At 37.8% G+C, this 19616-nt stretch overlaps 3 protein-coding genes across 3 annotated transcripts; 2 read left to right on the top strand and 1 right to left on the bottom strand.

Annotated features, from left to right (window-relative positions):
- The first annotated feature begins 505 nt into the window (after positions 1-505).
- Positions 506-2197, top strand: LOC125218617 (sm-like protein LSM3A). Its single transcript, XM_048120328.2, has 3 exons — positions 506-676; positions 1375-1470; positions 1925-2197. Exons 1-3 carry the CDS (start codon positions 560-562, stop codon positions 2003-2005), a joined length of 294 nt encoding a protein of 97 aa, XP_047976285.1. The 5' UTR covers positions 506-559; the 3' UTR covers positions 2006-2197.
- A 540-nt stretch (positions 2198-2737) lies between these two features.
- LOC125222298 (exocyst complex component SEC5A-like) lies at positions 2738-12216 on the bottom strand. The gene is made up of 21 exons (XM_048124822.2): positions 11509-12216; positions 10995-11131; positions 10821-10915; positions 10197-10391; positions 9991-10118; positions 9753-9911; positions 9115-9219; positions 8693-8767; positions 8291-8428; positions 8034-8204; positions 7399-7518; positions 6969-7095; positions 6649-6859; positions 5823-5938; positions 5476-5713; positions 5093-5186; positions 4368-4445; positions 4223-4279; positions 3820-3969; positions 3304-3504; positions 2738-3110 (listed from the first exon to the last, which is right to left on the bottom strand). Exons 1-21 carry the CDS (start codon positions 11890-11892, stop codon positions 2886-2888), a joined length of 3204 nt encoding a protein of 1067 aa, XP_047980779.1. The 5' UTR covers positions 11893-12216; the 3' UTR covers positions 2738-2885.
- An 834-nt stretch (positions 12217-13050) lies between these two features.
- On the top strand, positions 13051-19601 carry LOC125222673 (uncharacterized). The gene is made up of 7 exons (XM_048125414.2): positions 13051-13800; positions 16062-16140; positions 16741-16889; positions 17785-17908; positions 18075-18260; positions 18474-18545; positions 18638-19601. Exons 1-7 carry the CDS (start codon positions 13295-13297, stop codon positions 19436-19438), a joined length of 1917 nt encoding a protein of 638 aa, XP_047981371.1. The 5' UTR covers positions 13051-13294; the 3' UTR covers positions 19439-19601.
- The last annotated feature ends 15 nt before the right edge of the window (positions 19602-19616 follow it).

Here is a 19616-nt window from a genome sequence, read left to right on the forward strand (position 1 = left end):
GCACTTTGCCATTAAGATTATTGGAGGAAGAAAGTGCATTCTAGCAGTTGTTGTTATAATTATAAGTTATAGGATAATTTGAAGTGAGTGTAGGTTAATGTTTGATATAAGGAGGATTGACGGTTTATATATAGTTTGAATCTGCAGCGATGTGTCATGTACATCGAGAAGGACCTTCTCAGTGGATTTCTTGTCAACCCGTATGAATGCATATGTGAATGGGAAGTGCATGTTCGAGATTAGACACTGACGGATCTTGTTATTTGGCTTTTGCCCGAAAAACTTTAGAACGTGTATTTTACAAAATACAGAAAAATGTCATGAACTTTTGTAAATTCCCAAACTTCATGACACATAAATTTAAAAATCTAAATAAAATTAATATGTGAAAAGACTCATGTTTTATTTTTCTCAATATTAAAAGAAGGCAATTTAGTAGGAGTACATAAAAATCGCGTTTTAAGTGAAAAAGCGTTTGTAGCTGTAAAAACGGCAACCGCGAAAGAACAAAAAAAGAGAAATTTTGAGAAAAAAGTTGAGAGAGAGAGAAAGAAGAAAGATGGGAAGCGAAGAGGAGAACGCCGTCAAAGAGCCATTGGATCTCATTCGTCTCAGCCTCGACGAGCGCATCTACGTCAAGCTCCGCCACGACCGAGAGCTCCGTGGAAGGCTCCATGTCTCTCTCTCTCTCCCTCTCTGTTTTTCTACGATTGTTGTTATTATGTGCGTGCTGATCTTTATTTTGGTTGTGTGCTGCTCGATTTCACTTGTAATTGATGATATTGTGATGGTATAATCGATAATTGAGTAGCGTTGGTAGTGTTATGTTTGAGGAGCAATTGAAATTTGAGTGAAATTAGGTCTGCGGTTGATGGAGGGGTTTTGCTGGGTGATTAGGGTTTTGGAAAGTTTTGAATTGTTTACATTTCCAACTATTAGCTTTGAATTGTTTACATTTTTTGTTGATTAGATCACATTTCACTTCTTTCTGGACTATTAGCTTCTTTGATTGGTAAAATTGATTTTGGCTGTGTAGTTTTAGGGATTTCAGTTTAGCTAAGAATTTGTGGAAACTAGTTTTGGATCTTCTTGAATTGTTAGATTTTACTGTGAGCATGCTTCACCGAGGTGTGTGCGGATACAGACATATGGTAATGACTTGTGCTCTCACGGTGCCTCTTCAAGGATACTTGCACAGTTGCACTGTTACTGAGGCATTCCAGCTTCATTTAGGTTACGATTTACGGAATTAGCAGTGTTGCTGTGAACTCGTTTATCATTGTCTTAGATTAGATGCGGCAAAGTGAGCTTTACGTGTTATGCTATTCTTGAGGGTTTTGCTTCCTCTAATTTGTTGTTGAGTTAATTTTGCAGGCTTATGATCAGCATTTGAACATGATTCTGGGTGATGTTGAAGAGATTGTTACAACAGTAGAGATAGATGATGAAACGTATGAGGAAATTGTCAGGGTATGTTGATACATTATTGCATATGCTATCGTTAAACATTCTGTAGCACATTATCTGTATACGTTATCCCACATTTTTTCGGTCCAACAACCAGAAATACGATTTTCTAGTTATTCTATGCCAGTTCAGTAACGAAAAGAAACATTGATTTACTTCTACCAACTTGGACTTGTTTACGTAGTTTATATTCAGGCTGAGGGGTTGATCAAAATCCGTCTCACCCTTTGCTCATATATTTCCAAATAGAATATTAGAACTAGAGTAGTGTTTTTTTACCTGGGCTAAAGTATCGTTGACAGTAAGATTCAGAGGACGGTGTTTCGACACATAAACTTGATAATCTTATAGGGCTAAGTGATCCTTCTGTTCGGGTTTATTAATTACTTAGAAAGAGTCATTGCTTGATAGTTTGTAATGGTATTAACATCTGATATGATTTGTCTCGCCTTTACAGACCACGAGACGCACGGTGCCATTCCTATTCGTCAGAGGGGATGGTGTCATTTTGGTGTCACCACCACTTAGAACAGCCTGACATGGAAGATTTAAGAGACTTGGAAGGCCGAAAACAAAGGGTTTTTATATGTAATCCTTTGCTTCTCTGGAAATTGGATGGAACTTCTTGATTTGTGTATTTTTACTGCTATGAATGATTGTTTCAACGTTTATTCTGTCTAATGTAGAAAATGCAATGTTCGTTTCTGAGATCATTTGCATTTGCTTTAAATGCCTTTCTGATATCATTAGTAATATCCTTTGCTTTTAATATAGTAACTTTTATTATGTAGAAAATGAGAAATATTTAAATTTAAATACGCATCACAGAGCTTGGATTTAGAATTTGAACCTTGCATTTTGAATTAAAATTTGAAATTGAATAGTATCAATTAAATTCTGTATTCTACTAGTAGAAACTCTAAATTCTATACCTAAATAAATTATTTGAAACTTGCAAATAGGTGAAATTAAATACCTCTCAAACACACTGCGCACACACAACACAATACAACACAATACAACATTATACATATAAATAAATATATAATGCACAATGCCTACACTCACTAACTTTTGATTAGCGAACAAAGAATTTATATTACAATAGTTTTATATCAACTACTACTGCTTTATATTTGGATAATACTATTATGGCTTCAAATTCAATTCCAAAAAGCCACAATTGCAACACATCCAATTTCATTATACCAAACAAACCAATCAAAGAATTGCCGATACTGAAAAATTACAAAACTAAATTAGCATCAGCTATCACACAAAATTTTATCCCTATGAATATTAATAACAGTTTGGGATACACACATCAATGTGAATTACAAACAGAGACATACACCAATTCCAAAAGAATATAGCCAAAAAATGCAACGTGACAAGAAGATACAAATATAGTTACCGGTTTATCTATGTCTTTGCCTGGAGTAACCTGGTGAGCCACTAAAAGACGGCGAGTTCCTGTAGTTTCTGCTGGGAGAATCCATCGACCCTCTAAACGAAGCATACGCTGCTTTGGCTGATTCTGGTAGAGAGTCCAATGGAAGCGACTCCACGAAGCACGCAGTGTTGATCCTTGTCCTCTCCAGCTCAGATTGAAGTAGTTCCGAGCTGTACTGTTGAGCGAGCGCCTGGGAAAACAACAATTTAAAAGCGAGAATATGTAAGTGGCGAAGCGAAGTGGTTTACTCCTGAAGCTACATGCATGATGCCAGAAAAGGGAAGCAATTGCAGATACTATATGGTAGTACCAAAAATGGCGAGTAACATTGTTTGTCGTGCGGGGGTGAACAAAACAGAAAAGGGATTTGAGTGTTTTCTCACAATGAGGTCATCCGGGGATGCAGATGATCCTGACAGCCTGTCATCTGCCGTTGCATCATCACTTCCACGTGTAGCCCGGGGCTGATCAGACTCTGTGACAGTTTCTATAGCCTTCTCTAGCAGGACCCCTTGTAAGGACTTGAGAGACTCTCTTGCATCGTGAGTGAAATAGGGATTCAATATGGTTTCGAAATATTCAAGCTGCAGAAAATGAAGAAATAATCAGCTGATAAACCATCATACTATATATTAGAGAAAAAAGAGCCATAATGAGAAACTAGTTAGATCTTAATCGAACAAAACTAGTGTGCAGACTGCAGCATACTATTACACTTTCCTCTCTCTCTGAACATGTTCTCACAAATAATTGCCACATTCAGCAAACGATGTGTAATACTATTTTGCAAACAAGTTCTAATCATGTCCTTGTCTCGAGGCATGTTAATGGTATCTCGGTATTCATTATGCAGAACGAGAAGGAAAAGCATAAAAAACTATAAAACTCTATAGACTTACCTCAAGCATAAGCTGACAAAATCCACTTGGATCCAATGCCCTAAGATCTCTACTTTTGTTTTCATTAAAGAGACCAAGAAGTATATCGATCAGGCCTTCAACAAGAATTCCGAGAACCTTGTCCAGTAAAGGCTTGCAGCCAGAAAATACCTGCATGAAGAATTTCCGTTCTTGAAAGAGGTCAAAGTAAAACTACGTAGCACCTGGTAACTTTGCCCATCTCCATGAGACTTAATTTGATGCACAATTTCAGAAAAGGATATAAAGACCTTCTAGAAATCTGTGCTTGAATGTGCCAAGTTGTACAACAGAGTAAGGAAGAAGAAAATCTGAATTTATTTGTTATGTTGTACAACAAAGAAAGGATGAAGAAACCGAAGTTTCTTGAGTCGAGAAAAAATACCTCTGCATGTACAGCTACCAGGGTGTGAAGTAGGTCAACAGCGGCATCTCTGACACCCTGGCAAATGTTTTGTATTATTAGAAATACGTATTACTCTCTTCAAGTCAGGAAAGTGTGAAAATTAAGAAGTATACAGAATCCTCACTTTGATCGCAGGTGCTGCTCCCCACTGAACCCCAGCATCCAACAAGTAGTTTGTTGCGGCTTCTCTAATCAAATTTGTCTAGAAAAAATAATGCAAAAATGATAATGTGAATGAAGCATTAAAGTAGTAAAACAGAATTTCAAGCCCAACAGAAACTGAACATCTAACAGTTTACCCCAATAGGAACATACAATGAGATGTAACTTTTCGTCTCTGAGGCACAAATTTCAGGCTGGGAATCAAATATAATAATCTTGCAAACCAACAATCCTCACCACAGTGCCACACGTATACCAGTCTTATGGTAATCAAATCGAACTGGTCAATTCAAAAACTTAAATATACTCAAGGAGAGGTTATTCAGTGGCAATACTTTGAGAGCAACCTTGAAACTTCCTAATAGAGTTAAACACTGCCTATACGCAACCAAACTCAGAACGTGTACATCTTAGAAATATCACGATTAACTTCTGCAGTGAACATTTTGATATGATTCAACGCAGAACCCAGAGGTGGAAACATTGTTCACTATTGTCAGCACCCTATCACAGATAACTCCCAGCAGAAAGGTTATTAAGAAGCCACATAGGGAAACTCATTATCTACAATTCAGCTAGCAAACAGTATCATTAGGTAAAGTATGCAATAGTTTCTGGATAATACACATCAATATGCACTATAGAAGTCTAATAACCTTACAAGCCAACCCAACACAATTCTCATACCTTGGCCAGAGTATACTGTTCGATGACCTTCTCTTCAAGACCAGTAAAAGATATAACCAGCTCTTGAATGTCACCATCATCCTCAACTTTACCGCTGAATAGAAAAGTAAACTACAGCATGTAATTTCCCAGAAGATATAAAAAGAAGGTCACCAAAGTAAGAGGCATTCGGAGAAAACATGATAGGTAAAGAGAATGAGTACATTAGTTTCTGAGAATGACCAGTCCTTTCAGGTAAAGTTTATGGAGAAAATAAAGTTAATTAGCACGTAAACATTCAACAGAGTATACACTAGAATTGTATTGATCAACTTTACTCCCACTACGATGACAGATACTGCTTTCTCACAGTTTTTATACACAACTGTTGCTTTATTATGTACCTGGACTGTTGTAGCCATATATTTTTGTATTTCCCATACAACTCCACAGAAAGTTCATCTTTGCAATACCCAATATTGCTTAGGACCATCAGGAACTTTTGATGCGGGTCAGTAATACTTCCAGGAAGAGGATCATCAGATATTTCAACTGGTTCATGAGAATATCCATTTTGGAAGTGCAGGCTTCCAATGTCTGGTCTATTCTGTGTAAGTTCAGAGCCGATATGCTCCAAGTGACCTGGTTATTGCATCCACGAAAAAGATAGAATCCCCAGTCACTATTACCTCGATCATTTCAAATTAATAGTATTAAATAGATTCAGCACAAGGTTCATCATTCTTCATACCAGCAAAATCCAACAAACAGTTCAACAGAGCAAGTCTAACTGATTCTTGAATTTCTTGAAGCTGAGCAAAAGCATCTTCAGATTTTGCTGATTCACTTTGCAAAGACTGAAGCATCCTGAAAACAAGATTTGAGAAGTGAATAGATACCTAACAGGGGCCCAAAGTTCTCAATAAGGTGCAGTTCACATACAACTCTATTTAGGTTTAGTTATTCAAACTATAATAGCACCAGTACTCTGGCATGCATTATCACCTTACAAGATTAATGCATGAGAGCAAAATTTATTTGTTAGATGCAGCTAGAGAGGGGGCAGTGAATTTCTTTGGAGTGGACAGTTGCATGGGATTTAGATTTAGACAGGACTTTAGACAGAAATCAACTCCAGGTAATCGAAGGTCAAAATAACTTACATGGGCTGTTGGCTTAAGTATTTTCGTGACCTCACCACAAAGATATGATGCTCAAATGAGAGTAATTCAAAAAGTTATACTCTTCTTTTGGTTTTTTTCTCCTGCTACAGTATTTATATATCCACAGCTTCTGCAGCTGTGTCAAACCAACAAAAGCTTCTTCATATTTCAAAAAATGTTCAGACGGTCCATTCACTCTTACTTGCAAGCATCGTGTCTATGTATCATTGATTATAATATCCATGATACTGGCATGCCTAAAACTTTTTTCTCTTACTTTTTTTCGTTCCTCTCTTCTGTTTCTATATTTATTTCTTTTACTTGGTTCGATTGAAAAAATTGTCCAAACAGTGGAAATAACAAAATTCTAATTCCAATAAAAAAGAAACTAAAAGAATGAGTTTGGATGCTAACTCATTGATTTGATCCATAGCGGAGATCATAACTGCCCGGAATGCAAGAGGCAATGATGAGATTGAATACGGTGACTTGTTTCTTTCTAAGATAGACACAGGAACCCAAGATTCATCTTTTGATATCTCTTCTATTGAACTCCGCATCCAAGAACAAAGCCTGACTATGTAGATTTTTGAGATCTCATATTCAAGTGTCCTTATTGCAGAAACTGCAAATAAAATAAAACTACTTAAAACAATACTATCTCAAATATAAGAATCTCCTTGTAAAATGGAGTCAGGAAAAATAATTCCATTTTCCTGCTGGTAGAATAGTACCAGCAACTGGAGGGGCAGATTCTTTTGCTTCAAAAGCTTGGCCAGCCCTGCAGACCTCCTTTACAGCATCATTCATGTGAGGACTGAGGATGTTGGATTCCTCAAGATCGCGAAACGTACCAAGGACCTGGCACATAAGAAAATAGCAACCTGAGTTCTAATTTGAAGCAAAAAAAGTTTGCACATGCACAAACTAAAGCACATCGAAAGCTAATACGAAGATTCCAAGAAGTGTAGTCATTAGAAGTGCTAAACTTCATCAGGTCTACTTTTGATAATGAAATTTGAAGGGCCATTAAGGAGCCCCATAAATACAGACCTCTTTTGCTGATCACCAGCCTTGGAGTTCTGCATATTATTTATTACTGATGTGATTCCTTTTAAGCCTTGCGACAACTCTGAATCAAACATAAAATGAAGAGGCATTTACCTTAGACTCGTATGCTGATAGAGTATTGCGTATCATCCCAGCAACTTCATCGAGAGTATCGCCCACCTCAACTCTAGTCACAGAACCACTTGTACTTGTATCAGCAGATACTTGGGAAGACTGAAGAAGGGAAGATGCATATATTACAACAAGAATTGGCTAAGACCTTAACATTGACTATACTTGGGATCTAATAATCCTTGATTAATTACGTAAGGACCAACAACAAGAAAAAAAAGTCAATTTCTAGAAAAGATATATTCATACTTTGATAACAGAAGATAACATCAGGTTCCTCATTGGCAACCAATAGTCACTATGCAAGTTGTCGTAGGTGTTGGATACTACAATATTATCTATTTCTTAATCCTTAATATAATAAACATAACCCAGGTGTTTATCAAATATATGTATAGTAAAACAGAACCCGAGGTGAAAAAGGTTAGAAGAATATATCACAATAAGCCTTAAGAAAGTCTGGTGGTAACAGGTATCGAAGAATAAATCATGATGTGTAATTCTAAGCAAATGTTTTGCCAGCCATAATTGTTGTGATGCGGATTATCAGGAAGAGAAGTCCTAACCTAATATCAATGAAGTTAAAGTAACCTAACATGACAGACTTGAAAACATACCTTTGCGAATTTTCCGCTTGACACTGAAAGTGCAACTTTCCAGAAAGCAGGTATGTGATGGATAAGCACACCAGTTAATTGGCGAATATATCTAGCGCGAAGAGCATCAAGTTCTTCGCTGGTCATTTCTGCTGGGAGTATATCTCCAGCCATATAGTGATCCAAAGCTGACTGATGGTTGAAAACAAAACATAATTGTTAGGCAGAAGGATGCCAGCTAAATACAAATTTGATAGAATTCTAAGTCTTGCACTTACTGATTGATTCATATCTTGCTGAATTTGCCTCCACTTAGCATCAGAGAGTGCTTTTTCACGAAGCTCATTCTGCATATTCTCCATTCTTGCTTCATGAGCCAAAGTGCATTTTTCAAGCAACCCTCTAATTTTTTGGTTCTGTGGCACAGGTAAGAGATGTAACACCAAAGTTTAGCATAACAGTTCTCCAGTTATTAAGACTGCACTCATGAAATTTCAAAGGTAAACAAGTGGTATTACAAGAGAACTACAATTATCTCATTTTCTACCATATGAATGTTGCACAAATATCTTGTATACAGAGAACATGTTTAAATAACCACCATTACAGGGTGATTAGAAATATATTCACAGTTAATTAAATTAAATGGATGGTTAGAGTAAGACCTAGAAACTCCGCACCTGTATATTCAAATAATGCTTTATAGGATCGGACTCAGGCTCAAGCTCCAGTAAAAGCCGCACAGTATTTTCAAGCTACAAAAACATCAAATAACCAATTAAGCAATTAGCCACAGATATATACTATAATCAAAGGTATAGGTTTGTGCTTAACAGAAAGGTTGGGTGATAAAACTAACAAAAATACTACACATTTTGATACAAATTTAATTCTTGATAGACTTTCCTTTTCTTCATATCTTAGTTCTAAAATATTTTTCTTGTTCTGGGAGAAAGATAATATTTCTCTGATGACATCACCGAAGGCCTAAAGAACCAGATGGCCAACATCTATATCAAATTATCAATTCCTCTCATAACATAACCAATAAGGTATCTCCCTCAGCAACTCTATATCTAGACTTGTATATAACAGATCTTACACTTGTTAGATCAATATTTGGATCTTCCATGGTCTTGTAAAGCATGGCTTTGAACTCTTGCATTACTTTTTCGACCTCTTCAAGAACACGTTTGAGAATTCCCACCTGAAATCAATAAGTTCCACACACATATAGAAGGTTCAAGAAGAATTGGCGGACATCTCCATTCCCATGGAGAAAGATTAAGCAGTTTTCTTGGGAGAACAAGGAGCATAAAATAAAATAAAAAGCACAAGAACGCTCAAAGCATGCCTTTATGATAAGAAAAGTTATACTACAAATGATACACTTAAAGTTGTTTCAGAATGCTACTATGTCAGAGAACACCAATAAGAGGGGTATAAAAAATTCCATACATATAAAAAGTAAAAGTGGGACATAAATCTCAAACTCTGAAATCTAAATCGATACACAAAATAAAAAAAATAATAAAATAATCAAGGTAAAATATCAGCATGAATAAAGTGAGATGGTAGAATGAACAACAATTTCTTAGCCAACAAAATTGTCTGGAGAGTGGAGAGTGAATGTTTTTAGCACTAAACCTGGATGAGACATTTTACATTTTCCAGAAGGAAGAACTATAAGAAGCTTATTGAGTAACAGTACATACTTAATGTGAAAGAAGGAAGACGTACATGAGAAGGCAGGACAATTGACTTCGCTTTTCTGTACTCTCTTACTGCCAAATCATATTCACCCTTGCTAATGTTACCACGAATTGCACTGGGCAGGTTAAATAGTGTTCGAAACCTCTGAAGCATTCCCTGGACAGACCTAATCTTCTCCGCTTGAGCCTTAAAAAGAGTCAATTGTTTCAATTAGATAATTATTAGTGTTATCAATAAACTACTACATGATTTGGGTCCTACCTACCTGTCTCTCAAATAGAGGTCCAAAAGCACGGTTAGCAAGTGAACTAACTCCCTCAATACTATTGAACAACTGAGTTGTTCCAGCACCATCAGGATCTTCCTCAATTCTTTTCAATTTTGATTCAATATCTGCAGCAAACACAAGCATATAAGAAGTTCAGTGTGTTCACTGAAAATGTATCAAATACCATACCATTACCAACTGACCATCAATAGTTGTTTTGCATGAAACAAAACAATCAAAGTTCTCTTTGACCAACTGCTTTCTTTGTTGGGTGCGTCCTTTAAGATCATTCTTTAATGCAAAGGCACCAGCTTCCAATTCGGCCGCACTAGTATCTTGGTGGACTCGTGATAAAAAAAGTTTTGCATCAAAGTTCTCTGAGTAATAGTTTAATTTTTCTGCAAAACATGGAAATAGGGAAGCCTTCAAATCTAATCAGCAATGCCTCTATTCAAACAGAATTTCTCTAACTCGAATCATAAAAGTTGAGCAACAGCTACCCTCACACTCAATTATGTCTAATGTTGAATTCCCTGCCTCTTCCAAAAAAACCATATCAGATACTTCTATCAAGTACCCCGTCCATGTTAAAGAAATCAAGATAATACTGTTTTCACAATTCTCGCATTCAGCAAAAATAACTTTTAATGGGTCTCTTTTACGGAGCTTTTGCCTCATATTTTCTGGTGTGGGAACAAACATAAAAAGTTGGAGCAACCTCCATATGAAAGGGTTCATCCTTGAAGAAAGAAGCCTCTAGACATGAGCTGTTAATGACTGGGACAAAAAGACATGCACTACAACATTGATATACTAAAAGCAAATACCTCGTGCACTTTGATCCAGAGGTTCCACGTCAGTAGTGAACATGGCACTTCCTATATTGTCACTGATCAATCTGAACGTCTTGTGGTTAATTAGCCTGGCCACATATAAGTACATTAGCAAACAATCAGTAAGCAACTTAAAGGAGGGAAAGAGGCTCAACCTATACGGCTTACCCCAATCCAAGAGGATCCACCCACTCCATGCCGCGGGGAAGTGACTGTACAGTGGTCAAATTTTTAGGCTTGGGATCATACTTTGGGAGTGCAGAAACTGCTTTCGCATCCCTCATTTCACGGACTCTCCGGGCCAGCTGATGAATAAATTCACTTGTATAAGTTGTTTCCATGTATTAGTAGAGAATGTGATAAATAGCAAACATCCAGGATATCAAATAAATTCAGAGGAAAGTAAATATGAAAACAATAGTAGCCTGCAGTCCTAATATAGTCTGTGAACTTTGGTGCTTCACATAGATTAATGAAAATAAATTATGAAAGAAAAACTAGCTCACTCATGAAATGCCTCTTTTGCAATAAACTAACACATAAATTGTAATATCCATTAATCTCAACTTCGAATCAAAACTAAGCAAAACTCCACTTAAATTAACAACTAAATTAAGAATCTACAGCAGTAAATGATCCAAATTGCATAGATGCATAGTCAATCATATCAGATACACAATACCTCAGTTTCATCAACATGCTTCCAGCAACTCGGCTCCCCTCCATCATACGCCTTATCGGCATGCTTCTTACCGCCACCGCGGTTCTTAGCAGCCGCGCCGCCGCGATCATCCTCGTCCCCGGATGAAATGCTCAGCATCTCCACCTCCGAATCCTCGTCTTCTTCTTCTTCCATTTGCTTCTTTTTCTTATGGTGCCCCTTCTTATGATGATGGTGCACTGCGTGGGCGATCTTATGGGCGCCGACGCGTGCCGGAAGCTGCACGAAGTTGCGCACGGGCTTCGACTTAGACGACGGCTTCTGGTAATTGACATTGCGCTGCGATTGCTCCTTCAGAGCCATCTGCAGCAGCTCGTCCTCATCCAAATCGTCGCCGCTCGACATTTTTCAGCACGGAATTCGACAATTAGGGGTGATTGTGTGTAAATGTGTGTGAATTTTGTGGGAAAAAAATGTGAAATTAGATCTGACTGGAGAGTTAATTGATCAAAATTAGAGAATTTTCAACAGAAGTTTCTGCTGAAGGCGATGGGTAATAATCCAGTGCCTCGCGCGCTAACTTAGAAATGTCATGACTGCTGTCCGCGGATGCCACGCGGCTTTCTTCTTTTAGTAGTAGCGTGCATGTTTTGTATCATGTTCAACAGTTCAACCTGAAATCATAATAAAATATTAAAATATTCAATAAAATAATAGAGATATAGTACTCCACTTACTATTTTTATTAATACTCCATATTACTACTAATCTTATATTTGGTTATTGTTTTGAATGTAAAATGATATTTGGAGGGATTTATAAATGATATGTTTGCTACATAAAACATATATTTTTGTTTATAAATGATATGGTGTTGTTATCAAATATATATATATTTTTTTTTCAGTTTTTGAAACTTTATCAATTGTACATTAAAACATTGTTGTTTTAAAAAATACTATAGTATATTTCAGAAAAACGGAAAGGGTATTAGGTGAAGTGTAAAAATTGTCACGATAACCGAACTGAAGTCATGTAGTCATGCTGAGACTGAATCCAAGGCCAATTTCAAAAACCGAACATACTAATATATTACCACTCATATCATTTAATAAAACTTGTCTCATATAGTATTACCACTCATATCATTTAATATAACTTGTCTCAAATAAAAAAAGAAATGTATTACTACTCATATCATTTAACATAATTTGCCTCTAATAAAAAAAAGTGTTGTATCATTTAATATAACCTGCCTCTAATAAAATAAAAATGTATTATCACTCATATCATTTAATAACTTGCCTCAAATAAGAAAAAAACGTATTACCACTCATACAAAATTAATTGAAAAAGTTTGACTTCCCTTTTTAGGATTTGCTCTCAAAATAAGCCAATGTATCCCGACATATCCATTTTAACTGCCCGTTCCCATCCTACCCCTGGTACGTAACCGCAGCTCGCTTATCTGTACAAGGATGAAACCGTCAATTCGCAACGTGTTTCCCACAGAACGACGACGTACCATGTTATTCCCAACTACCTGAAAATGTTTCCCTTTTCATTTCGATTTTAGGAACCCTACTTCAGCTTTCACAATTATTTCCCAATCATCTTCTCGATTCCGTAAATTAAGTGCTGAATTGGCATTGAAAGGCAGGCGTAGCTTGTTAGAAGACTCGAATTCGAAGGTCTTGTTTATCAAAAACCCCAATTGGTGGATTAAAGCTGCGAGCTTGGCTCATTTCACCGAATTGCAGCTTTGATTTCCGGATTGGAGATTGAATTGCGGGTTGATCTCCGCTCGATGGTAGATCAAGAAGACGTGGAGATGAAGATGGCGTTGAGACATGACTCACAGCCGCACGAATCGCCGGAGCCGAAGAGGAGCAAGCCCAGGGACAGTTCCGGTGGGGAGGATTCCCAGCGGCGTATGCAGCGGGAATTGAGGGCGGCTGCTGCGGAGAAGCGGATGGCGGCGGCCAGAGGTACTGCCTCAGCTGCGGGGAGTAGTGTAGTAGGGAGTGGGAAAGGTGGGGAAGTTGAACAGCAACGGTTAGTGGAGGGACAGAGTGTTGCTGCGGTGGCGACAGCAGTGGAGAATGTAGAGAGTGTAGGGGATGTGAAGGTTCAGGAGTTAGAGGGTGCTAGTAGTAGAGGTAAAGGTGTCATCGCTATGGAGGGAATGCAGAGTACAAGTGGAATTTCTGATATCTCGTTGTCGGTGTTGGAAGCTGACGAGCTTTTCTTCATGATATTTGGCAATGGAGTTTCGAAAGATGTGCTTACGCAGTGGACCAATCAGGGTATCAGGTAGGTTATGTTGTTAAAATGCTGGTGGCAGAGTTCATGTTATACTCAATTTCAATCTGCTTATTTGGAGTGAATGTTCGAATCGATTAGGAGTTAGAAAGGGGAGAGAAAGATTGAACTTTTTCACCACCAAAAATGGTGATATGCTATGATCATTGTATAGTGATTGTTGATATAGAACTGTAGAAGATCTTATTAGAATTTATTGGAAAGGAACATCAAATATGGTATTAGGTTAGTGAGAACAAAGGTAAAAGGAGTTGGTCTAGTTAATTTGGAAATATGGCTTTAATAAAATGGGAGTTTAATAGAGATATATCAGCTGTATTCATTTACCAATGGTTATTGCAATTAGTGTAAGTGTATTTATGAAGCACGTTACGCGTAATCGTGCTCCATGGAGAACTTATAATTTTGTGTCATAACTTTAAAGGCAAGAAAGCACCTAATATTTAATGATGTATAACTCATAAACTAACGCATTTAATATTTGTAAGGATTTGCTATGCAGTTTTCCCTTCATGCTAGACTTAAGAACAAGAGAGATGTTTCTATTCATCAATTAAGTTCTGGGATTATGTAAATGTATTTATGAAGCACGTTGCACGTTGTTGTGCTCCATGCAGACCTTACAATTTTGTGTCATAACTTTAGGCGTGAAAGCATACAATATTTAATAATGTATAACTCATAACTAACTCATTTAATATTTGTAGGATATTCTTTGCTATGCAGTTTTTCCTTCATGGTCTGCAAATTGGCATTCACTTAATATCAATTAACAAGAGAGATGTTTCTATTCCTCAGTTAAGTTCAGGGATTATTCTCAGATAAATTTAAATCGCGGAGCTAGTGATCACATATTTGGTTTAGGACTAGTTGGCATCGCATATTTTATTCCCTCATACCATTATCATCTTCAACATTTGATAGAGATCAAGCTAATGATCTCCATTATCTCTTGAGATTATTTTCATTATTACGGAGATTGTTCAAAGATCACTTTAAATGCTGAGTATTTGTTTCCTTGTTTATTTATATGTTGATTCACTGTCGTAGATTAGAGTTGGTAGGAGTCCTATAAATAGCTCCTCTTTAGAAGAACTAGATATTTCGAAAAATAAAGTGTTTTATGACGGTATCAACCGTAGGCCTCCTCGGAGGATTGTATTGGGCCTCTTCGGAGGATTGTTCTTCTTTTGATATTAAATTCCTGTTCTTGTTTTACTTCCGCCTTTCACTCCATATCAACATCGTTACTATCACTATTTAAGTCAAGCTCTTAGTATCTGAAAATGTAAATCCAATAAATAAGAGTTCAGAATATACTGTGAAGCAAGTGTGTTTATCATACTTTAAAAAAGAAAAACTAAATGATGGGCTACTTAGAAGCTGCCAGGCCTGCCTGACGCCAACGAGGCCGACCAGGCCAAAGACGGGGCACTAAGCATTTGTGAAACACTGCTAATGATATTTAAGACCTCACTTAACCTGAGTAGGTGGTAAAATTACTCATGGAAGGGACCATCCAGATAGACGCCGACCTTTAGTGTATCAACTCTTCACCGCTTTTGTCGTATCGTCAATAATGTCATTCCCCCCCTTGTCGTTAACTCTTCACCGCTTTTGTCGTATCGTCAATAATGTCATTCCCCCCCTTGTCGTTAACTCTTCACCGCTTTTGTCATTTCATCATAATATCATTTTCCCCCCTTGTCGTTTCGTCAATAATGTCATTTTCCCCCATTACCCATATATAGCCAAAGTCGAGAGATACAGTTTAACTTTTTTTAAACCTCCAATGTCAAGTCATACATGTTGCACTAATCCTCTAGTCCAACCTTTTGATCCTTTATTAATTACCTCTATATGGTATGCCCCCTTTCAGTTCATGAATCTCACATATTATTTGTTAACCTGTTAATTTACGAGATTATATATTGAACTGACCATGATCTTTAGTTGTCTAATAGCATCTAGAAACGTTTGATTTTATCAGCAGGCATGGTCTTGTATACTTCACACTTTTATACGCGCCAATTCCAAATCCATCTCCTGATAGATGTTTCGAGTGTATCTGTTTTTTCAATGATGAGTTCTTATTGAAACTCGAATGTGCTGAAGTTTGTTGATTTGTCTTCAAAGGCTCCTAATTATCTTTTGAATCAATTTTATGGTGGTTGCAATTAAATTATTTCATGTCTATTAAGCAGTACATAGTGTGTGTCTTCTGTAGCTCCTTAAAACTGACACCCTTGCAGGTTCAGTGATGATCCGGAGACATCTATGGGGCTTGTACAGCATGAGGGTGGGCCCTGTGGCGTGTTAGCGGCAATACAAGTAATAACTTTTATATCTCATTTTACCTTCCTAGTTAACATAAATTTAAGTGTTACCTTTCATGGCCTTATCATAACTTAGATATAATCATTTTTTTCTGGTTAGCACTTTTTATTTTATGTTTTCCTTCAAAAAAAATCTGGTTTGGATTACGATATATTCTTTCATCCATGATATTTCTTCTGGTAAAGATGGAAGTTATGAGTTGAGAGTTATCGGCGCATATAATACTGATAACTTGAGGTCGACTCACCTAAGCTTCTTAAGCCCTTTATCTGGAAACTACTAATAAGGAGATGAATGGATGATTGATATTTAGTCTCTACTAGGGACCTTTTTAAGAAATTTTTCCTTTATAAGTTTGGGATTTTAGGGGAAAAAGTATATATTTCCTTTTTGTGGATTGTTGTGTGTTTAAAATCCGAGGGATATAGATTATTAAACACTTCCCAGATGAAGTCCTTTTCATGCTTGAAGCTTTAGGTTTCGTTGAGAATATGGATCTGTCAATCTGGTTTCTTATATCCTTTTTTCTGTTTAGTGTGGATTTTTATTTCAGATCCAAAATTTCCCTTAACAGCAGATTCTATTGCTATGCAGGCATATGTACTTAAGTATCTCCTGTTTTCTCCAGAAGATACTGTTAATGCTTCACAGCATATGTCAAATTTGTCTATGAGAAGACTGCCCATAAATGAATTTGTTGCTGCAGATATTTTCTCATCACTTTCGGAAGAGAAAAAATCCAGGTCAAGAAACTTTTATCCCTTCTCCTTCCTTCAGAGACTTACTTGCTCTTGTTCTTATGATTTACTGTATAAACTAAAGGGGCATTTTAGGCCGGAATTCGCTTGAATCATCCCAGTCTTTCTGTTCCCTCTTCCTATTGTATCAATTTGTGCGCCATTACATTAAGATAATTGTGATATGCGGTTAAATATATTCCTGTCGTCCAGCATAATAGTTGGGAAAAAGGATGTGACAGTAAAAGACCCATATCTGGTGATATATGGTTGAACTGTTCTCTCCGTTATTAGTGATAATGGGATGTTTTGCACAGAAACTAATGTATATATGCTTCCATAACTTCAAGCAAGACTTGTCATTTGGCCATTTTCATCGCACCATAACCATGTCCGTGGGTGTGTAGTGTGTGCCGTGTGAGTGCTGTGTGTGTGTCACTGTGTCGTGTGTGTGCAGTGTGTGTAGTGTGTGAAGGTGCCCAATTTTATAACTATTTGAATTCCAATTATGTACTTTTGATATGGAATTCAAATTTTGGACCAAACATTGGATTTGGAATTGAAGGCTCCAATTCCATGATACCAAACGGAGCTTGAGTGTTTTAGTTCTTGACTTCTTTCTCATTCTTTGAAGACACACATCGTGGCTGATGCCAAAGCTAACAAGTGTTGAGAAGTGTACCCAAGAAAATGGGCTTTGAAAGATTGCTTTAATTGGAAACTGTACCTGGAAAAGTGATTACCTCATCTATTGAAAAGTTTTGTTTTGTGAAACCGACATGGCTATATTCGGATCTATTATTCTACTTGAAATAATGCTTAAATATTTTCGTTCACTTCAATTCTCTCGTAAGTGTTTTGACTACTGTTACTTATAAGTAAGTATTTTACCTTCAAACAGAGCCTTGGTAAGGAGTATGTGCGAGATTCTCTTTCTCTGCGGACGTGGTGAAAGAGCTGTAATAGTGTCTCTGAACACTGCCGGCTCTGATTCTATCAAGTCTGCTAATCGCTCGGAGGATGAGGTGCGTTTTTATCATCTTCAACAAACTTTATGTCACATTTCTTCGGGTTCCTTTTTCCAGCTGGAACATCCTTCATTGTTTTCATTAATGCTTCTTGTGCAAATTGATGCAGTAATCTTATCACATATGAAGTTTATCTCGTGATTAATAATAGCTTTTTATCCAGGTCATTGCCGAGGTATTTGGAGGCCTTTCAGTTGAATCTGGGGCTGACTTGCATAAGGTTTTAACAGTGCATACCTGCACTTCATGGCCGACTGCAATTGAGAGGCTGGAAGCCATGCTTCCTGTATTTCGAAGCCGTATGGGAGCGTTGCTTTTTCTCATATCGGCTTTGTTGTCTCGAGGACTGGTATGTTACCTCCTCCTATATCAGGTTTCTCACTTATATCGGCCAAGACACTCTACTCTCATCACATTCATTCATTCTTCGATAAATATATGTGCTCCTCGATTTAGTTAGTGGACGAAATGGAAGGCTTCGATGCATATGTGTGTGTGCAGTTCAATTAAAATTATTTTGCTCATCCCTTTTGATTTATTGTGATTCCCGTTTCGTTAACAGGATAATGCGCAAGAGGACAGGGACGATCCTACTCTACCATTAGTCACTGCTCCTTTCGGGCATGCATCACAGGTACTATTATACAACGAGGCTGTCATCTATGCTCGATGTTATGATTTTTCTTCGTCTTTAACCTTCTCGCCTTTTGACTTCTGCCAAAATAGGAAATTGTGAACCTCTTGCTTTCCGGGAGTGCAGTTCCAAATGTGTTTGATGGGAAGATAGATTTGGGCGGCGGCATGTTCGTGAAGGGCCTTTCGACGCCAGTAGAAGTTGGGTTCCTCACTCTCCTCGAGTCGCTCAACTATTGCAAGGTCGGCCAGTATCTGAAATGTCCAAGGTGGCCTATTTGGGTGGTCGGAAGCGAATCTCACTACACAGTCCTGTTCGCTCTCGACACCAAAGTCCAAGACGAGAACGAGTTCGAATACAGGGAATCACAGATCCGGAGAGCGTTCGATACCCAAGATCAGAGCGGGGGCGGTGGCTTCATTGGAGTCGAAGGCTTCCATCACGTCATCAGGGAGACGAACATCAACCTCCCAGCCGACAAGATCGAGCATCTCTGCAGCACGGGGTTCATCGTGTGGAGTGAGTTTTGGCAGGCTCTCCTCGACTTAGACAAGAGCCTCGGAGGCATGAAGGATTCGAGCGGGCACATGGGAAGGAAGGTCTTCGATCTCTACCATTTTAATGGGATCGCGAAATCAGTTGTGAATGGCAGCCAAGCATTGGGAAACGAGAGCCCGATCCAGAGACCTAGGATAACGAAACTGAGGGTGTCAGTTCCCCCGAGATGGACACCCGAGGAATTCATGGCCGGCCCAGAAACTAGAGATTCCGGTAACTCGGGTGAAGTATCTAAACCTGCACCGGGTCAGCACGCGCCCCTGGTCGATTGCATCAGAACGCGTTGGCCTCGTTCCGTCTGCAATTGGGAAGGTGATGCACCAAGCATCGTTTGATGGCATCATCCCATTAATGTTATAGCTTACAACTGTTTAAGATACAAACTACATATTTTTTCCCACAACTGTATGTCCAGTGAGAAGAAGGATTTGTTTGAGTTTTGGAATTTAATTTTTTTTTTCAAAGCAAAGAAACGATATACACATACCGTTGTCTGTATGTTGTAAAATTAGA

The sequence above is a fragment of the Salvia hispanica genome, chromosome 1 (assembly GCF_029641045.1).
Source record: "Salvia hispanica isolate PSC_SH4W2 chromosome 1, Shi_PSC_v1, whole genome shotgun sequence".
NCBI classification, from domain to species: Eukaryota; Viridiplantae; Streptophyta; class Magnoliopsida; order Lamiales; family Lamiaceae; genus Salvia; species Salvia hispanica.

What these genes read in the sequence shown, in the direction of transcription:
- LOC125222298 (XM_048124822.2), bottom strand. Translation starts at nt 11,892, where the DNA reads ATGTCGAGCGGCGACGATTTGGATGAGGACGAGCTGCTGCAGATGGCT. An exon ending in CAAATATTGATCTAACAAGT is followed by an intron (nt 8,768 to 9,114) that starts GTAAGATCTGTT and finishes ATGTTTTTGTAG; the next exon opens with CTTGAAAATACTGTGCGGCT. An exon ending in TTTGTCAGCTTATGCTTGAG is followed by an intron (nt 3,505 to 3,819) that starts GTAAGTCTATAG and finishes CATTTTCTGCAG; the next exon opens with CTTGAATATTTCGAAACCAT.
- LOC125222673 (XM_048125414.2), top strand. Translation starts at nt 13,295, where the DNA reads ATGGTAGATCAAGAAGACGTGGAGATGAAGATGGCGTTGAGACATGAC. An exon ending in TGGACCAATCAGGGTATCAG is followed by an intron (nt 13,801 to 16,061) that starts GTAGGTTATGTT and finishes ACACCCTTGCAG; the next exon opens with GTTCAGTGATGATCCGGAGA. An exon ending in CTAATCGCTCGGAGGATGAG is followed by an intron (nt 17,909 to 18,074) that starts GTGCGTTTTTAT and finishes CTTTTTATCCAG; the next exon opens with GTCATTGCCGAGGTATTTGG.
- LOC125218617 (XM_048120328.2), top strand. Translation starts at nt 560, where the DNA reads ATGGGAAGCGAAGAGGAGAACGCCGTCAAAGAGCCATTGGATCTCATT. An exon ending in AGCTCCGTGGAAGGCTCCAT is followed by an intron (nt 677 to 1,374) that starts GTCTCTCTCTCT and finishes TTAATTTTGCAG; the next exon opens with GCTTATGATCAGCATTTGAA. An exon ending in CGTATGAGGAAATTGTCAGG is followed by an intron (nt 1,471 to 1,924) that starts GTATGTTGATAC and finishes TCGCCTTTACAG; the next exon opens with ACCACGAGACGCACGGTGCC.